Source organism: Streptopelia decaocto (assembly GCF_964273445.1).
Source record: "Streptopelia decaocto genome assembly, chromosome: 4".
In the NCBI taxonomy this organism is placed as follows: domain Eukaryota; kingdom Metazoa; phylum Chordata; class Aves; order Columbiformes; family Columbidae; genus Streptopelia; species Streptopelia decaocto.
This window is the reverse complement of record NC_138658.1, coordinates 60,430,255-60,448,901: the sequence shown is the minus strand read 5'-3', so window position 1 is coordinate 60,448,901 and position 18,647 is coordinate 60,430,255. Positions and strand designations below refer to the sequence as shown.

Genomic DNA, 18,647 nt, shown 5'->3' with positions numbered 1-18,647 from the left:
TATGGATGCAATATTGTTCATTTCTGTAGTCACTGAAGCTTAGCACAACTGAAATTACAATAACCTCTAAATGAAAGGCAGGACTTCATTAGGTTGCATAATACTTCTACATTACTCTTAACTATTCAGAGTTACTATATAAAACCATTAGAAGTATCAGTTTACTTGGTTAACAAGTAACAATGCAGAACATTACTGCTTTCTGTGGTTGTTATCTAAGTAGCAGAATGAAATTTGTTAATTTTGCCTATGAATAAACCCACGTAGCTAATAGGCGTATTTATTTTCATGTAAACAGATCCTTCTCAAATGCTCAGTACACTGTGATTTCCTTTACTTACTAGTTTCAGGGAGCAAGAGTAGAAGAAACTTCATTTTTGCAGGGAAACAACGTTTAACAGTAATGTTCCTTCTGAAATAGTCTTCAATGATTAACTGATCATAACAGAATAACTGCACTGCTTATACCTCCTGCTCCAGTTACACCTGTAACAGTTACAGACTACAACAGAGGAATTATTCTGGAAATAGTCACCATCAGGGGCATTCACACCATCTAGAAATATTTACACATATGTATATTGATGTTGAATGATACTGTTGACTATCTTTGTTCAAAACTGTAATGGCAAACTATGAGTAGCTTTTTTATTAATCTGTTTTTGAGGCATGCTGAACAAAAATATTTTTGAAAGTAATGGAACCTACTCCTGTTGAGCTTTTCTTTCCAGTAGTTTTCACTAGCAAACTTTCACATATAAAATCTGTATGCCAGCTCCAATTTAATGAGCTGGTCCTACTAAATTCTTCTGGATTTGAGTATCCTAGCAGCTTACAAAAAATAATTTATCAGCTGTTAAATTTCAACAACTTTTGTGTTTCTGAAATTCAGAAACTATGTAATCTCCTGTACTTAATTGCAGTAGGTCAAAACCAGGCATGAATCTGAACCTTTTCACAGTTGTGAGCTTTCTATGGGAAGTCCTGTATACATCGCTTCAGCTGAATCTGGAGACTTATGGGTCTGGACCTGGTTTACATGCATGCTTAACAGCCAGGACAATTTCCAAATACTAGATCGTTGCTCATAATTGTAGGCTGAATATCTAAGAATAATTAATTAGGAAGAAATATGTCTTTTAAAATGTTTAAAAATAGGTTAAACAATATAGAAAATTGTAGCAAAGATTACATTGATTATTTGCTGTTATTAATTCCTAGGAATGCCTGTGAAAAATAACATAGCAGCTTTACGCCAGTCTCCAGGACAGAATGGCACCAGCTTCCATGGTTGCATCCGTAATCTGTATATCAACAGTGAACTCCAGGACTTCAGAAATGTGCCACTGCAAGTGGGAATTCTGCCAGGTTGTGAGCCTTGTCATAAGAAAGTGTGTGTGCATGGAACATGCCATGCTACCAGCCAGTCAGGCTTTTCCTGTGAGTGTGAAGGAGGATGGACTGGACCCCTCTGTGATCAACAAACTAACGACCCATGTCTTGGAAATAAGTATGTCCTTCCTCAAGACAGTACTATAATATGTATATAAGTCTTCTGCTATATGTATTTTTTCATAAATGTTTGCATTTTTTCAGCAAGAAACAAAATATCCTAGCCATGTACAAGTGAAAACCTTGTCCAGGTTTTAGTATAGTCTTTCCATAAATTCAATGAGGAAAAGTCCCCAGTTTAGGGGAGCAGATACACACATCTCCCTGAAGTTCTGCCTAAAGCCTGGGATATGTTCTTACATGGGCAACTTCTGTAATGAGTTACACCAATACAAGTGTTGGTACAAAAATCATTTAGAAGAAGTTGCAAATGGAAAAAAATATATATATATTTGCCTATTTATAATTGTTTAGAATGAGGAAATATAATTATTATTATTAATCTCTAATGTATCTTAAAAACTTGATATGTCTACTGTTTTAATATTTTCACAGTACCCTGGGTTTTAGCAGGAAAATAGATTTCTACCCTTATGTTAAACTTCTGTTTAAGTCCTCTGTGATAATTCTTTTTGCTGATTTGACTAGAACTTTTTTGGTGGGTCAGTTTATGTATGTTTATATAGAGGGTCATGTACATATATGTGGAGAGAGAGAGCAAAAGATATGTCTATGTGGGTATATCAGAGGATTGAAATCTATGCATATTCGTCTTTCAAATTTACTATAGAGACAGATTCCATTTTTTTGGCTCATGGTCTCCCAGCACAAGAAGATCAGAAACTTCAGAAGTTCGAAGTTCTTTAGGACTTATTGGTCATAGGCAAAAATATGTCATTCTGTTTGCCCTTACCATTCTCCTTACTAAAGTCTGGCAAATTTCTCTCTCTCTTTTTTTTTTTTTTTTCTTGTGAAGTAAGACTGCTTGGATCTTTTGGCTGCTGCTTTTTTGGTGCTCTGGCCTATATAACGTTTGAGGACCAGTGGCCTGATTTTGCTGAGAGATTCTAATAAGATGATTTTCAATCTCAATATAAAATTATGTTAAGTGATGTTTTCATATAGTGTGTGGTGAGTTTATGGCAATTATACATCTAACTTGAGTGCCTGACATAGGTACCTAAAATTAGAGAAGAGGAAACTCTGCCTGAGAGTTTGCACTTGGCCTGATGTTCCTTTCAGTACATTCTGAAGATGAAATTTAGAGCTTCAAAGAACAGGTGGAAGCAAGAGTATAAGAGTTGACATTAGCTAAGATTTAGTCATCTCCTGAGTCCAGGAGAACTTTACCAAAGATCCTGACACAGATTGCTTCAATATCTAAATCAGCCTGTATAGAACACAACATGATGCCAGTGTCGCCTAAGCAACTTTATACTTCAGATACCCTAAAAGGGTTTTATATATGGTGAACAGAGCAAATGCTAAACATAATGAAAACTAAACAAAAGCTATCTGCTTTGTGATACTGTCTAAGCCCTCCATTTTGAGTTGCTTAATCTAATTGTCTTGGAATACCAGACTTCAACCATGGAACCATTTGGAATCTTCTAGGGAACTAGTTTTTTCAGAAGTACAGACTCTTGCATAACAGGAAAGTTGGAAGTGCTTAAGCTGTTAGTTAAGTTTTATATTTCTAGCTTTTAATCCTAAACTGGATATGTGAATGGAGGCTATGTGCTGTGCCTTCCATTTAAATATCTTGTGATGAAAATGACCTCCTATACTCTTTTTCCACCAAGTTACACCATGCCTAAAGCACTTGCACAGAATTAAGGGTTCAGATGGAGAATTGTAAGGTAGAGTTCACTGGTGCGTGGAACTTGTTGACTTTTATAAACTGAAACAGTTTTAAATAGTTAATGCAAGTTTATCAAAGTTAAAAGCTCTTGTCCATTCTTTTCAATTTTACCAAATTCCTTACTGTACCGATGTAGAGTACAAAGCAAAAAGTTTCCAGAAATAGACTAGGTTACCTAAAAAAATTCAAAATGAGATATTGTTTTTAACAGAACTCTTCTTTTACTATGAAATACAATTTTATATAAATTTTTGCCGTCTTCAAATTGAAAAAAGGATTTTATTTTATATCAATGTTGTTGTTTTTTTTCTTTTTTACTAAAGCTTTTCATTTACTTATATATTTATTTAGGTAGTTGCCACAACCTACAAAGGAGGTTGTGGGCTCAGTGATCTTACAATACAGAGAGGAAAAACATTAGAGAGGATAAACTGTGACCTTGAATGTCAGGATTACATTTTTCCCTACAGAGGCATGTTCATTGTGGTCTCCCTAGGAAACAGTATGTAGGTAGAAAACTTGTGGATCAAGGCAACAGTTAAAGAAAATAACATTATTTCTAGGAAGAAAGTTAATCAGTCATTGATGACGTTTTCGGAAGGTTAATTCCCCTAATATTCAGTTTGCACCTAGGAACAGGTAGTTAAACATCCTCCTTTTGGGAAACACAACTTCTCTCACAAGACAAGACAAGCTATGTGTTCCCATTCTGTACATCAGAACTTAGCAGATGCAGCTTAACTTGCAGCCTTTTTTGTCTAACAAGTTTTGAGCCTGCCACAAATGCTTATTATCAAAGCTCAATGGAGAGAGCAGCTAGTTTCATCACTTGGGTGAGACTTGATAATATGCAACCTCATCTGGGGTGAGTTTCTGCTTGAGTGCTAGATGAGGGCTGGTGGCTTTCAGTGAAGTGGAGACCTGCCTTGTACATTGTATGACCACACGACTGGCAGTTGGCAATGAAGACTGATGTATTCGAAGGGAGAGCACATGTTCAGCTTCAAAACTGCCATTGCTTGGGTCAGAAAAGTTTCAGCTAGGAAGTGCCTGACCTGTCTTTGTGCTGGGAGGTCCATATTCAATGAGTGACAATATGTGGTGGGTTTTTTAAATGATACAAGAACCAGAATTTCAGGTGAGTGTCTTTTTTCTCTACTTAATTCTAGTGGATTATATTTGGTCTTGATTTTGCTGTGTTCTTCTCAAAAGCATGCTGAAAATTTAGGTAGACAGGAAATGCTGGCTTTAATTACTGTGGCCTGTAAAAATCTTCCATAACACATCTACAGTGGCTGTTTTCTGGTGAGACAGATTTCCGTACTGCAGCTTTTTTTGTGTAAACCTGCATACCAATTATCAACCACTTCACTGCATCTCACTAAAAAAGTCCATTAAAAACAAAACCAATTTCTTCTGAGTACAGTCCAAAGTATTTGTAGTTAATGTTGCTTAGCCTGAACTTTGATGAATAATTTATTTTTATTCTCTTGGGCTTGTTTCCCCTGTAGATGTGTGCATGGTACCTGCTTGCCGATCAATGCGTTTTCATACAGTTGTAAATGCCTGCAGGGACATGGGGGAGTCCTCTGTGATGAAGATGAAAAGCTGTTTAACCCCTGCCAATCCATCAGGTGTAAACATGGCAAATGCAGGCTTTCAGGACTTGGGAAACCATATTGCGAATGCAGCAGCGGATACACAGGGGACAGCTGTGATAAAGGTAAAAATATTAAAAGTCATGTTTTTGTTTTGGTCGTAGAATTTTTTTTTTAATCAAAACATGAACAGCCAAAAACATTACCAACATTTTTTCCCCACAATACACACATCTGTTAGTTTTTTTGGTTTTTACCATAAGAATTTATCTCAGCGAAAAATCAACCTTTTCCCATGAATTTGTTCACATTTTCAGGATTTTTTTCATCAAATGTTTTGCTGTGAAAACATTTCTCTTTTTTGCATTTATTCAGAAACACATTTTTGCAATATTTAACTATTACCTTTTACCTGCTGTATCTTTCTGTATTGTTTCTCTGCTTTCTGCAACTGAGAAGCCAAATCCAATGATTCTGCTCCTAGTTTTATCACAAACTCTACTTTTGACCTCTCAGCTTCAACTGATTTATCACAGCGAATTATGCAGGTGAGATGGATGAAAACAGGATGACTTTTCCCCCTACCTTTTTATTTTTCCTTTGTCTATCAAAGCTCTCTCTCTCCCTCTTTTTCTCTTTCTCTTACCCCAGATGGCATTTATTTCATATGGTACATATATGTGGATAGAAGAATATGGCTGTAGAACTTTTAACAGATGTCTCATTTTTAGCTGGTTTTATACCTCAGTAATTTATGAAGTTAGTGGAATGTAGCTTGTATTAAATAACAGTTTGAATAATATTAAACTCCAGGTCTAATAAATTAAATTGCATGCTCTCCAAAACATTTCCCTATAGTAAATAGAACCAGCTGCAAGCAATGTAGGAACAGAAGATGTGTATTTTTTATAAAAGAGGAAAAGATTTAAGCTTCCAATTTTCTTGTCATTATAATAGCTTTGTATTTATGGTTTACATATGCATAATATAAACTTCACTGAAAATAGGAGGTATAAGAAGTAAAACTCAACATTAATCAAATTATGTTTCGTAGAACCACTAATTTCCAATATACAGTCTGACTCAAACTTTAAAATATCGATCCCAACTGCAATTTGAAACACAGAATCTTCCTTAGCAATGTCAACCATTCTTTGAGCTGTGTCTCAAAAGTGTATCTCTTATTTCAAATGTTGTTTTCTACAGAAGTCTCTTGTCGAGGGGAACGAATCCGAGATTACTACCAAAAGCAGCAAGGGTATGCAGCGTGCCAGACGACCAAGAAGGTATCGAGACTAGAATGTAAAGGAGGATGTTCAACCGGGCAGTGCTGTGGACCACTAAGGAGCAAGAGACGGAAATACTCTTTTGAATGCACTGACGGGTCATCATTTGTGGACGAGGTTGAAAAAGTAGTGAAGTGTGGCTGTACAAATTGTCCCTCCTAAGTGTCCCTGTCACACTTGTCTTTTGAAATGTTGTATACTTATTGGCCGTGTCGGACTAATTAATGCTTCATAGTGGAAATATTTGAAATATATTGTAAAATACAGAACAGACTTATTTTTATTATGAGAATAAAGACTTTTTCTTCATTTGAAAAAAAAGAGATTCAAGTGCTTGAACTGAGACTTCTCATAGCCAAGAGGAGCTTTGAAGAAAAAAAAAGACCTGGTAACATTGCAACAGAGATGGGAAACTTTAACTGCTTTTAACACGGATTCTTCTTTATAACATGCTGAAGATACACTGACACTACACACATGTGACTTTCAACTTAACAGCTCAGAGATGAAATATTGACCAGAACATGAGGCTTGTTTTTTCACTTTCGTATCAGTATATTTTATTGTCTTGACAGACCGTACCAATCATTTTACCTATGGATGAGGAAGCATTATGAGTGAAAAGAATCAGATTATGCAGAAATAACAATTGTATGAAATAGATTTTATCTTTTGGAATTATTAAGCATCTTGAGAAGATGGGTCCCATTTAATGGATGGGAAATGGGAGATACAAGAATATACTATAATCCTGAAATCTCCTGATGATGTATACTTTTATGTCAGCATGTTAGCAAAAGAAGCATTAAAAAGTGTTTATCTGCCCTTTTCCAGTATTAATTTTTTGTAATATAAATGTTTGGGGGATGATAAAAATAGATTATTGATGGATAAATTAGTAATAATATGGATTTCTGTTTCTATGACTTCTAAACAACTCTATACAGTATTTGGTTTCATTGAGAAATATTTATTGTATCAAAGTACATTGTACTTACCCTTTTAGACCATCCCTTTTACTGTTTTTCAATGCTTTAATATATATTAATTTATATTTGTCCCAGTATTTTTGTAATTTTTTTTTAAAGGACTTAAAAATCAGGACTTTTTGCAATAGAACTAACATAGCATGTCGTCTTGGGGTAAATGTTTTCAGTCTGTTTATTCCTCCCTTTCCCCTTTTTCTTTTCCTTAGAATCTGACCACTTGGTGTCACTGAATCTGAAAGTGATGACAATCTGCAGTTTTCACATACAGCAGATATTCAGGACACCTTCCAAGAACCCATAATGTATGACAGAAAATGTCTTTACGCTAGGTGGCAATTGTAGAGAAGTTAATTTTCCCTATATACAGTATTTACAGAAAATAAGATGGCGTGTAGTAAATTACATTAGAAGGTAGATCTTTATAAATTAATATTCCCATGGAGCTCTTTACCTTTTTTATAAAAAAGAAAAAAAGGCTGTGCTATCAAGAACTGTGACTTTCCCCAAATAATAAAACTACTTTACTGCCCTAATGTTCCCCATGTTAACATGTTGCTGCTAAATTATAATGTAGAATTGGTAATCAATAGTGGGTTGTGTTCTTTCAGTAAAACCCAGGGTACCCTGTAAAAATGCAGATGTTTTTCAATTTTATTTTATTATTTTTTTTACAAAAAAGTTAGATGTACATGTGTAATGCAGTGTGCTTTGTCTTATTTGGACTGATATCAGTAATGCTACTGATGTTTGTAAATTAAACAGATATTTACTTCATTAACAGCTTTTATTTGTATTATTCTGAGAAGTTTAAATTGTCTAACAGCCTTTAATTAAACATCTGTAGTTGCAAAGAATATTTGGTAAAAAAAAAAAAAAAAAACAACAGAATAAAACCCAACCCTAGATGTAGTGTATTCATTGCTGAAAATCTGAAGAAGGAATTAATTTGGGATTATTACACCTATAGGCAGTGACATCTGAAATGTTGTTTCATTACAAACACAGCTGAACTCATACCAAAATTAACAAAAGACTTAAAAATAAAGTACACTGCATGAAGAGGCAAATTGAGTCTAGTCAAATATTTTAATGTTTATAGAAATGGCAATTTGACAGTTGTTTTAGCAAGTAATTGGATTTTTCAGAGGGCTTCATTTTCACTAATCTTGGACTAAGTATTTTAAACTCAAGCAATTGTATGGGACGATACTTAACCAGGTTTCTCTTCCAGAATATAATTTTTACAGATGCTTTTGTGTTATTTTAGTTAGCGTACTTTAGATTTTGTCTAAATATCCAATGAAACAGCCTTTAGCATGAGGCTGCCTTTGCAGTTTCTGTGACTTCTGAATCATCTTCAGTAAACAGGTGTAGCTTTGAGGGAAAAGCACTCATTTTTGCACAACAGTGCTTGTATAGTATTCTTCGATAAATAGTATTATTTTTCTGTATATGATCAAAATCCCTATACCAAGTACCTGGAGTTGAACTGCTTTCTGTTTTCATATTGACAGAGAAAGAGGAACTTTGCACTGATATTCAAGCAATGCTATCAGCTACTAGTTATCCTGAGGCCATCAAGACAGGGTCTTTTTGTGGTTTCTATGCAGAACCAAACAAAAACTTCAGAATTTAGAGAATTAAAAAAAAAGGAGAAAAAGCACCACAACCTACCCCTCTGGTGGAATATAAGGCACCGACATCAAACAGTGACTCAGCTCACCTTAGTAACCTGAGCAGCCTTGTATTCTCACCGCGGAAAAAAAAGCCCTTAAGCATGGTGTGCCACTGTGCATGATGAGAAAGAATCTTCTCAGCAGGTTGCATCACTCCGACACCTTTTTCATGCCTAAATCAAGTTTCTTGTACCTATTGCTATAATAGACTGCCTTGTAGCTGTCTTCTCCAAAAGGGAAATGGGGATCTGAGGGAACTGTAGCTTTAGGCATAGCTGACACAGTGGAGAATTTAGTTCAGTGCAGAACACTCTGGACACATAGGTTTTAATTCAAAAACATAAGTTATGCAGCTTTTAACACAGTGCTCAGGGATTATAGTAGTTTTCTCTTGTAGGGCCTGCTGCCTGCTATAGGAATTGCTCTCATACAGTCTGCTTTTAATGTATTGAATGAAATGCATAAACAACATTGGGTCTGAAGGATACAACTCAGTACAGTAACCAAGTTCACTTGGAGTTAATGCTGCATACAATGCAAATTCTTTTTTCATTAGAAACCAAGAAAGCTGAAACTTGCAGATTCCATCATTTTCTGCCAGTATTCTTAAAAGCTATAAAAGAGAAAGCACATGAATACTACTTAATTTGTACTGGCTCGTGTGCTGCTCCTACTGTCATCACACAGATTATAGAAATGTGAAACAGTGTGGAAAAAAGACTGTTCTTGAATGAAACAGTAACAAAAGTCATTGTTTTGGGGGTTTTTTTTGACATTGAAAGTCAATTCAGAACAGGAACTATCACACATGGAATGAGATTCTGCAGCCTGTATTAAAAGTTTCTGGGGAAGATGGATATGTGACTGATTAGAAACACTGTTCTAAGCAAACCAGTGGTGGGCTTTGAACAAGCTTTGAGAGATACAGTTTATTGTCTACATTCTACTCTAATAACAATTTTGCCTTTTATTCAGAATATTTTTATTGCCGTATGGGGATATCATGAGGCTTAGTATTACAAGAATTATCATAATAGCATGATGCTTTGTGTAGGTGCCAATATGGTATTCATATGATGTTATGAAGGCATTTGCCTAGGAAAATACTGTCATGGAGAGGTTACGTAGGTGACAAAAAAAAATGGCAGACCTGGTGATGTACAGTGTCCGTGCAAGGACAGTAGCAAGGCAATAGAGAAAGTGGATGTCGCCATGTTAGTTTTGGTGAGATGAATGGTGATTAAGAAATGAGGGGGTGAGTGGTACGTTTTGGAAAGGAGCTTGCTGTTAAGAAGAAAATGCCCAGAAGTTTTGGAAACATGCCAAGAATGTTGGAGGGTGTTTGCATTGAAGCTCTGTATTTTGGGAGTTTTATCTGCTATGCTTGAAACTTACGTATTTAGAAGAAACCTCTTTTACAGTTCTGAGAAATGCACAACTGATCTTTCTATCTTGAGTTAACCCTATTGTTTGAGGAAAAGTTTGTCTTTTCAAAGCAATTCGAAATCCCATCTTTGGTTCCTTTTCTCCTCCTTTGTAAGCAAGTGTTATTCTCACGGCAGCTCATTAGGCATGCAAGTGTCTGTGCTTCAGCTGTCCCACCTGACTGTGGAGAGCCTGGCACATAATTTCAGTTCCCATAAAGTGCAATTCCCCAGCCGAGCCACTCAGGATTCTTAGCTTTTAGAAGAAATATTTATACACTATGCTGGTATCTCCAATCTATTTAAGATTCCTGGAGTGGAAATAAGAAAATCGTTGGTAGTTGTGACTATGTAGGGGCTGTCAGGAGTAAAGTAAAACCAAAGTGTTTGCCTGCATGCCTGGAGAGCCTGGCTCATCCTGGAGAGCCTACTGTTTTACTGCGTTCTTTATGTACTGTCTTCCTGAGAGAGTGGGAAGTGGTTGTGCTCATCCTTTCAGAAATGCCTGAGAGCAGAGGGATTTTGTGTCCTTTTGCAAATAAATTGTCTAAGCTGGAAATCATAGGCCTCCCTGGCCCTTCGCCAGGTTAAACTGTGTATGTATACCTTAACATCAACCATCATCTTGGACACCAAGAGATCCTGATGTTAAAAAAGTGAATAAATCTTGCCCTCAGTTTAATAAAACACAGATGGGAAAAGCAAACCAAACAGAGAGTTAACAGCTCTATTCACTAGTCTCCTGGGCTCCATGTGATTAAATCAGAGTTGGAGGGTATGTTCCTGCTGCTGCTGTTCTGGCCAGTGTCCGTAGGGGTGATGGCCAGCAAAAGAGAAGTATTCTGTCAGTGCTGCATGTCATTTGTCAAGCTGAGAAAAAACAGTCATCTCACTGAACAGCAAGACTTCTGGCTATCCCCAGTCCCAGCAAATATGCTCCAGCTCTACAGCATGACACCCATGCTGCAGGAATTTTGCTCAGCCATGGGAAAAGACTTTAAAGCTGCCTCCCAGATCCACAGCTTAATTTCAAAATGTTGATCTTAGGAATGTTTTCTGGTCTTTGCAGCTCCATTCTTTCATTTCATTCCAGTTCAGAGGTAAACTCCTTTAGCTGTAAACGCCAAGCCTCAGGACTCTCAATTGCTGCCTTATACTGCATACAGGAGATTAAGAGTTGTTTTCTGTTCCTTTTTTAGATATTTGTTAACATTTGTAGAGGAATCAGAAGACCTGACTTAAACAAGAAGAGACAGGTTACACATCCAGATACAGAGATCAGACATTTTTATGTCCTTTATAATTTGGAAAACGTTACATTACCTTCCGTGGAACAGTCTCACATCCATAGATTGATATAAACTCACATATTTTATGGATTTATAGACTCAGACCAGGGAAATTGTTATCTGGTTTTGTCTGCTAGAACTTTTGGTTTTTTCAATTCCTTTTAAGATACTTTCCATATCACAAGAGACAAGCAAAGATAGAATTAATGTGCCTGGGTTGCTTACTTTGTCATTAAAGTTCCTTAAAAAGATCCAGTAGCCTTTTTCCAGGACATTTTTCATCTTTCTCGCAGTTTTTCACATTCTGGGCTTCAATCTCTTGTTTCCATATGATGGCCCATTTGTCCACTTTGGTTAATTTCCAGGACAGATTTAATCCTTCTAAAGAGAGGGAAGGATACCTTTTTTTTTCTTCCCTGCAGCTGTGCCTAAAATCTCTCAGAGCACATCTTTAGAAGTGTGTTTTCTTTCAAAGTCCTCTGAGAATACGTTAACTTGAGCTGTTATTACTGCAAACTTTTTTTTTTTGCTTCTGATTAGCTTTATTTATTTAATCACATTTCTGTGTTTCTGCTATGGTAACAGCAATAAGAGCAATACCAGCTGACCTGTGCTTTAGAAGTTGCTTGCTGTTTTGAAGTAGTAAGTTTAAAGAGTTTGAAGTTTGCCTGTTCTCTTTTTTCTTTTTGAATTGGATCTCCTACCCTATCAGTTCACCCATTTTTAAGCAGTTTTAAGATTATTCTCTAGGGGAAACATAAATAAACAGTCAACAGTAAATAAAATCGACCACAGAAAACAGATCTGCTACAAAAATAATTTACACACTCTCAGAAAAATCAGAAGTAATTATTCATTAGTTGTTGCCTTCTATTTTACTGAATAAACTGTTACATGATCAGTCAACAAAGCTATTAAGCAGCCTCCAAGTATATCCCTAGAAAGAAAGAATGCAGCATGTCCAGAGCTAGAGAAGTTACAGTTACCTAATTCTACTACACCTTTTGTGGAAAGGAAGGTTTGGCCATGTTTCTGTGTCTGAATATTCACAATGAGACCATGTGGCACTGCATAGACTCCACTGCAGAAAAAGGTTCACTGTTATCCTGCAAATCAAAACCAAAGCAACAAACCACATACACAAACAAACAAAACACACACACACACAAAAAAAAACTTAAAAAAAATAAAATAATGATAGACTTTGCAAATCAACTTAAAAAAAGAGAACTAAAAGGCTTGTTAACTCCCACTTGATCACAACAGTGCTCATCATCCACTGCCACAAGCCACAGACCAGCCTTTGGCATTCACTGCTTCTCTCCAGCTCCAGGCACCACTTGCGTCCTTCCCTTTCCCAGCCACCAGGCTCCAGACCTGACTGTGCCTGCCTGGCCCACGGCCCTTTCGGAGAAGAAAGACACTTCTTCCTTCCCTTGGCAGTAAGTCACAGCAATCACCTTCTCACAGGTGCATTCACTAAGATAACTGGAGGCATTTGGTGGGGGTGAAACAACATGCTGGGGAGGGAAAGAAAGAACACTCCACAGCTAATTAATATTTAAGCATTTGTAAAAATATTTATTTAACTGTTACAGCAAAGTGCTTGTACCAATCAGCAGGAATGGTGGCTGACAAAATGTTTAAGTAAGAAAATCCCCGCTTTTTGTGTGACGTGGAGAATGAGGTCTCCATTCTGAAAAGTTTGTGTAGCTTCAGGTTAATAGAAAGAAAGGGTAAAGAGACCTAGCTCTAACTGAAAATCTGCTGAGCAATCACATTGAAATGCTAGAAACAAACAAACAAGCTGCCCCAGTTTGTTGTTTATTTGTGGTTTGTTTGGTTTTGGTTTTGTTTTAATTAAGAGAACAAAGAGTAAAGAATCAAATATGTAGGGTACGAGTGCCTGGGAAATAATGATATGAAAGAATCAACTTTGGCTATATCAAAATGCTGGGCAGTAAACCCACAAGGCAATTATCTGCTGCAACTGCTCATCAGCAACAAATTCAGCCATATATTTTCAAAATTTTGTAGAAAGAACAGTTATAGCCCAGAAAGTAGTGACCAGCCACAGAACTCGTCCTACTATTACTTGATGCTGACAGGAAAGAACCATTTGGGAATAACTTCTTTTAGCAGAAGTGACCACAGTCTGTTTGAGTTTCATGTGGCAAGGAACAGGCTTGTTAAATGCAGAAAAATAATGGTATTAGCCCACAGAGAAGAAAATATTACAGATTGAACACATCTAGGGCCAGGTTCACTGTAGGCTCAAGCTGCTTCATGCTGTTTCCGTGACGTAAAGCAGCTGTAAACCCAACTTAGCTGGCTTGCAGCCACTACCAACTTCTATCTGCTAGAAAAAGGAGTTAATGGTTTCAGTCTCCAAAACCTGGGTTTGGAACTGCAGCCCATCCTCCAGCATGTTGGCTAAAGGAGACGTTGCTTGTGTTACTTCAGAAAAACCTCTGTGCCCCTCTCTCTCAGTTCTGCCCCTCTTGCCCATGCCAGTGGTGCCAAGGATTTGTGGGAACGGAGCTTTCTTTTCAGTGCTGCTCTCCAGACTCCAGAGAGCAAAGAGAATTGGCAATTCCTCTTCAGCAACAGCGATCAAAAATGAAAGACAAGAGGTCTTTAACAAAAAAAAAAAAAAAAAGGAGTGCTATTGTAGTAAAACTGCTTCATTTCTTTAATACTCGCTTATTAAGACTCACTTGTGGCTCCATAAGAAAACATTATGGAAAACAGATTTTTCTTGTAAAATATTTTCTTTTGTGTGTGCTTGTGTATATATACACACATATATAAGGGTAGAAAGTGCATACTTAATTTTGTTCTGTTTTTCAGGATGTGAACTTCTTATTTATACTTCTTGGTTCCCCTGAGCAGCTCTGAACAGCAGCAGGTATGATTAAGAATTCAAGGTAGCTGGTGGTGAGGAAGTTTGACCTAATCTATCTTGACTTTGCACTCTATGCATTTAAATGCAGCATGTCTGTGTGGAACACACTGTATTTCACTGGGGTATAGCACATCTATTTTAGTCACAGGCATGCACTGAAATAGCTGTGTGCACATGGAGATCACTTCTTTTTTTTTGTTTGTTTCTAGCCAAATTAGGGGATCAAAGCCATGTAAAACCTTTTGTAATGAAACTTGAAGCCACATGTAATGAAACCAGATAGTTTTTCCTTTCTGATCTTAAGTCTTTCCTGTTTTCAGGCATTACTATAAACCTACATCTTGGTCCAGCCTGTAACTTGGTCCAGCTTGGATTAGATTTGCAAACAGTTTGATGAATCTGGGATGATTTATAGCTTGAGCTAGGAAGAAAACAAAAAACAGAATCTAAAGTTTGGCCCGCTTTAGGCTCAAAATCAAGCGTAACATCCTACTGACTCCTTTTGGATTTTTGTCTCTTTTCAAATCCCAAAAGGAAAGCACTCCACTGAATCCCAAATCCAGCACAAAAAAAAGACATGGCAGTAGTAAATGTAAAAGTAAGTTCCACAAATAACCTTTCCTTTTCTGGGAAATTTCCATTTAGACCTAAATGAGGAATTTGTGCAGAGGGAGATTAGGGAAAATATTTCTTCCTTAGTACCAAGAGCTGAATGTGCCCTTCTTTGTTCAGAACCCAAGAAGCATATCTATCAAAGAGCAATTTATTCATGCCATGCACAGACTTGTTCATTCTCTTTTAATTCAGCTTAAAAGGAAGATGACAAACATCAGCGGGGAGCTGTTTAGCTAGAGGAAGTGTAACATTCAGAAAAATCAATACAGATTTGCAAAAAAAGTGTGGCTTAAACTTAGCATGAAAATACTGTAAGTTATAGCAGCTCTAAGGGTTCCTATTTCCTATCTGCTTTTAAGTATAGCGAGTCTAGATGCAAGATATGCCTTCAGAGAATAAGGGGATGTCTGTGAAGAATATCCTACACAATCATTTCACAAAGTGGATTCTTTCAAAAATACTTCTTTCCTGGTTTAAAGAAATTTTTAGGGCCAGGTTTTTCTTCAGAAATCATGCTGGTTCTTGGTATTTCTACCTGCTGCCGATGCATGTGCACCAGGTGACACTCTTGTCTGGGCCAGGCCATCTTCACATACAGCAACAGCACACAGAAGGAGAACAAACCAATCCCACAAGAAACACATGTGCAAAATATGCCTTAAGCAAAATCTGAGTGAGCAGATGCTTTGCTCCGTTGGACTGGTGTAGGTGACACTTTGTGTCAGCTCAAACGAGGAGCTGATTGAAGCCGTGTATTCCAGTATTCAGCCAGAAGGAATGGAGTATATATTTTGAGACACTTTAATTCGCATGTAACTATAAAACAATAGTATCGACAATCACAGATCTTTAAGAACATAATATCCCTGATTCTTGATAAAAAAAGCATTTTGTGCTAGAAATAAGATCACAGAAGTGTGGCCTTATAAGCCTGAAATCAAAACTCTTTCCATTTTCAAAATTTAATTTCTGGGCTAAAAGAATTTCAATCTGTATCCCATCACAATACATTCAATTTCTTTTTCTTATTTAAACACATCCTAAACAAGAGATCAGTGTTTATGTTCCAACAGGTCATGTTTCCTATTATTATCAACAGTGGGTACTCTCAAAGGACAGATGGACAGTTGAGGCTCAGCAGCCTAGCTGTGAAATCTATCCACACCTTGTGTAAGGTCAATCATGCACAAACCCATTCAGCCACCCTTTAAAAGACACATGAATCCTTTAATTCAATCTAGATCAAAATGCTGTTTTCCTCCAAATGAGGCATGAAAATTTATATAACGGATTCAGAAAAATTTCACATAATTATCCTGGTTGGATGTGAAGTTTCCTTCAATCTTTGATCTATAATGTAGTAATGTGTCAGCTCGACCAAAGTAGTTTTATGTGCAGGAAATAAGACAAGCTGAGTAGCTTCATGGTTAATTGATTAAAAGGTTCTAAAGAAGGTGCAAGATCAAAGAGCAACTTAATGGTTTTATGTTACTCTAGAGAACTGTTGGTCCACTTGTCTGACAAGACTGACCTTGGGCAATGAAGTAACAGGCAATTTTAAAAAAATGCAAAACTAAAACACAGATCATATTTATCTAGTTCAGCATCCTGCTTTCCTTTAGTAAGTAATAGGTGGCACACCCCAGTGCTCTAAGACAAGTTGCATTTTGTTAGCCTTTTATACTACAAAATCTAAATATTGAGTACATAAAATTGACTGTTCCCTATACTTGCCCCGAAGAGGGAAAAACAAAACAAAACAACACTGAAACTCAGAATGAATCACAGAATCCCATACCATTGGTTAAAAACCTATGAAAGCAGACAACGTCAAATTATAGCTGAAGGACAGTTCCTTGGACAATCCTCGGTCTGTGGAATCACTGAGTTCCCTCAGCCATCTTCATTGGCATTGGGAACTGATGACATCTTGTAGCTTACAAGATTGGTTCATCTTGAGAAGTATGTTAGGAAATGGGAGCTACTATAAAGTAATATAACTGCTTGCAATAAAGAAAAAAATAAAACACATGTTTATGCATTGACTCTTAAAGAAGAATTTAATAAGGCCATTCTCTACATGACACATTTAAACACCAATACTTTCTGGTTAGGCTGTCATCATTAGGCCATTCAAGACTCTCATGAGCATAGTTTGGTTTATGTCTTCTGAATATGATCATCATACTAATACAGAGCTAAAAGAGAAATACTGGGAATATTAGGCAAAGGAAAGCAAGAACTGCACACAAGAAGATTTCCACAAGCTGCACTGTGACCGGAATTCAAATTTTTCAAAGTCTTGATCCAGTGTGGTGTTTTGTACCCACACTGGATAATATTTTGCTTTAATTGCACAACTAGGACAATCAGTTAAGGCACCAACACTAATGAGGTGGCAGTTGGACTCAGACTGGCGCTTGATTCTACCAATGACTCAGTCTCCAGCACTTGGGCTCTGGGAAACGGTATTCCAGGTGCTTACAAGTCAGAAGCAGCCTCCCCTTTGTACGTCAATGGCTTCACAAGTCAAACGCAGAATTATGTTTAAAGGAAAAAAAGAATAAATGTTTCCTGTTCTCATCAAAACCAAGGTACTCTTACACATTTTTCCATGTATTTTCTAAAGCTTATATAGATGCTCTTGCCCCTTGCCTGCTAATTCTCACCTCATTACTGTGAAACAAGGCACCTTCCTCAGGAGTCCTGCCACTGTTTCTACCTTAGCAAAGAAGAAAACTCTTTCTCTAGGTATTTATCTCCCCTCCAATATCATCAGGAGACCCTGGCCATGTGACAAGAGATATCACAAGATGCCCAACACTTAGAGCAAAAATATGAAGGCATCACTGAGTCTGAAAACAACTTCCCTTGAAGGAAAGCTATTCTGTTGGAGGCACCTTGCAAATGGCTCGAATATTCTGAGCTATCACAGAGATAGATGGTCACAGAAAATGTCACAACACCCAGCAGCCTGGGAAGTCTATTCTCATATGTTGATTATAAATTAACACATCTGACCAGTGCGTTAATGATGCTGTAGTATGCTTTACCATTAATGTGTTCTATTTACATGAACATGACTTTCAGGTCAAGGATGTAAAAGTTCCCCGTTGTTCTATTTACTTAAAACAAATAAACAAAACCCTACTACTGCTCCTGCTGGTTTGCTTTGCTCCACAAAGAACATCCCACTTGAGCTGACCAGCTGACAGCTCTGCTAAGTGCCTGATAAGCTGCCTCGCCCCAGTCTCCACTGAGTGGGAACCTCTGAGCTGTGTAATAGGATTAGCTTTCCCACACCATTCCCGGAGAGCCCATTGTTGAAAGAGGAATAGTTTTATTCATGGCAACAAGTCAAACACAAACCCTTGGCAAGTCAAATTAAGAAAAAATAAACAAACAAATGGAGTTTTGGCAGAATCTGGGATTCGCCCTATTTGAAATTTCTTTGTAAGCTGATGGAGAAGTTGACTGATCTGGAATGGACCACTGCATCTACAATGGAGGGAAAGAGTAACTCGTCAAAGACTCCTCTTTTGTTTTGATAAAAGATCTTTTAATACTTCAAAGCCCTTTCCTTCACAAAGGTCCTAAAAAAACATCCCAACC

At 37.1% G+C, this 18,647-nt stretch overlaps 1 protein-coding gene across 4 annotated transcripts in view; it reads left to right on the top strand.

The window, feature by feature from the left end:
• Positions 1-7,900, top strand: part of SLIT2 (slit guidance ligand 2) — a 263,203-nt gene extending 255,303 nt beyond the window's left edge. For 3 of the 4 annotated variants that reach the window (XM_082051076.1, XM_082051077.1, XM_082051075.1), the window contains 3 exons: positions 1,222-1,510; positions 4,765-4,976; positions 6,058-7,900. In XM_082051076.1, the coding sequence (XP_081907202.1) occupies positions 1,222-1,510; positions 4,765-4,976; positions 6,058-6,299 (743 nt within the window). In that variant the 3' untranslated portion in view covers positions 6,300-7,900. The remainder of the gene's footprint in view (positions 1-1,221; positions 1,511-4,764; positions 4,977-6,057) is intronic. The other variant, XM_082051078.1, reaches the window with a different exon arrangement.
• Positions 7,901-18,647: the final 10,747 nt, after the last annotated feature.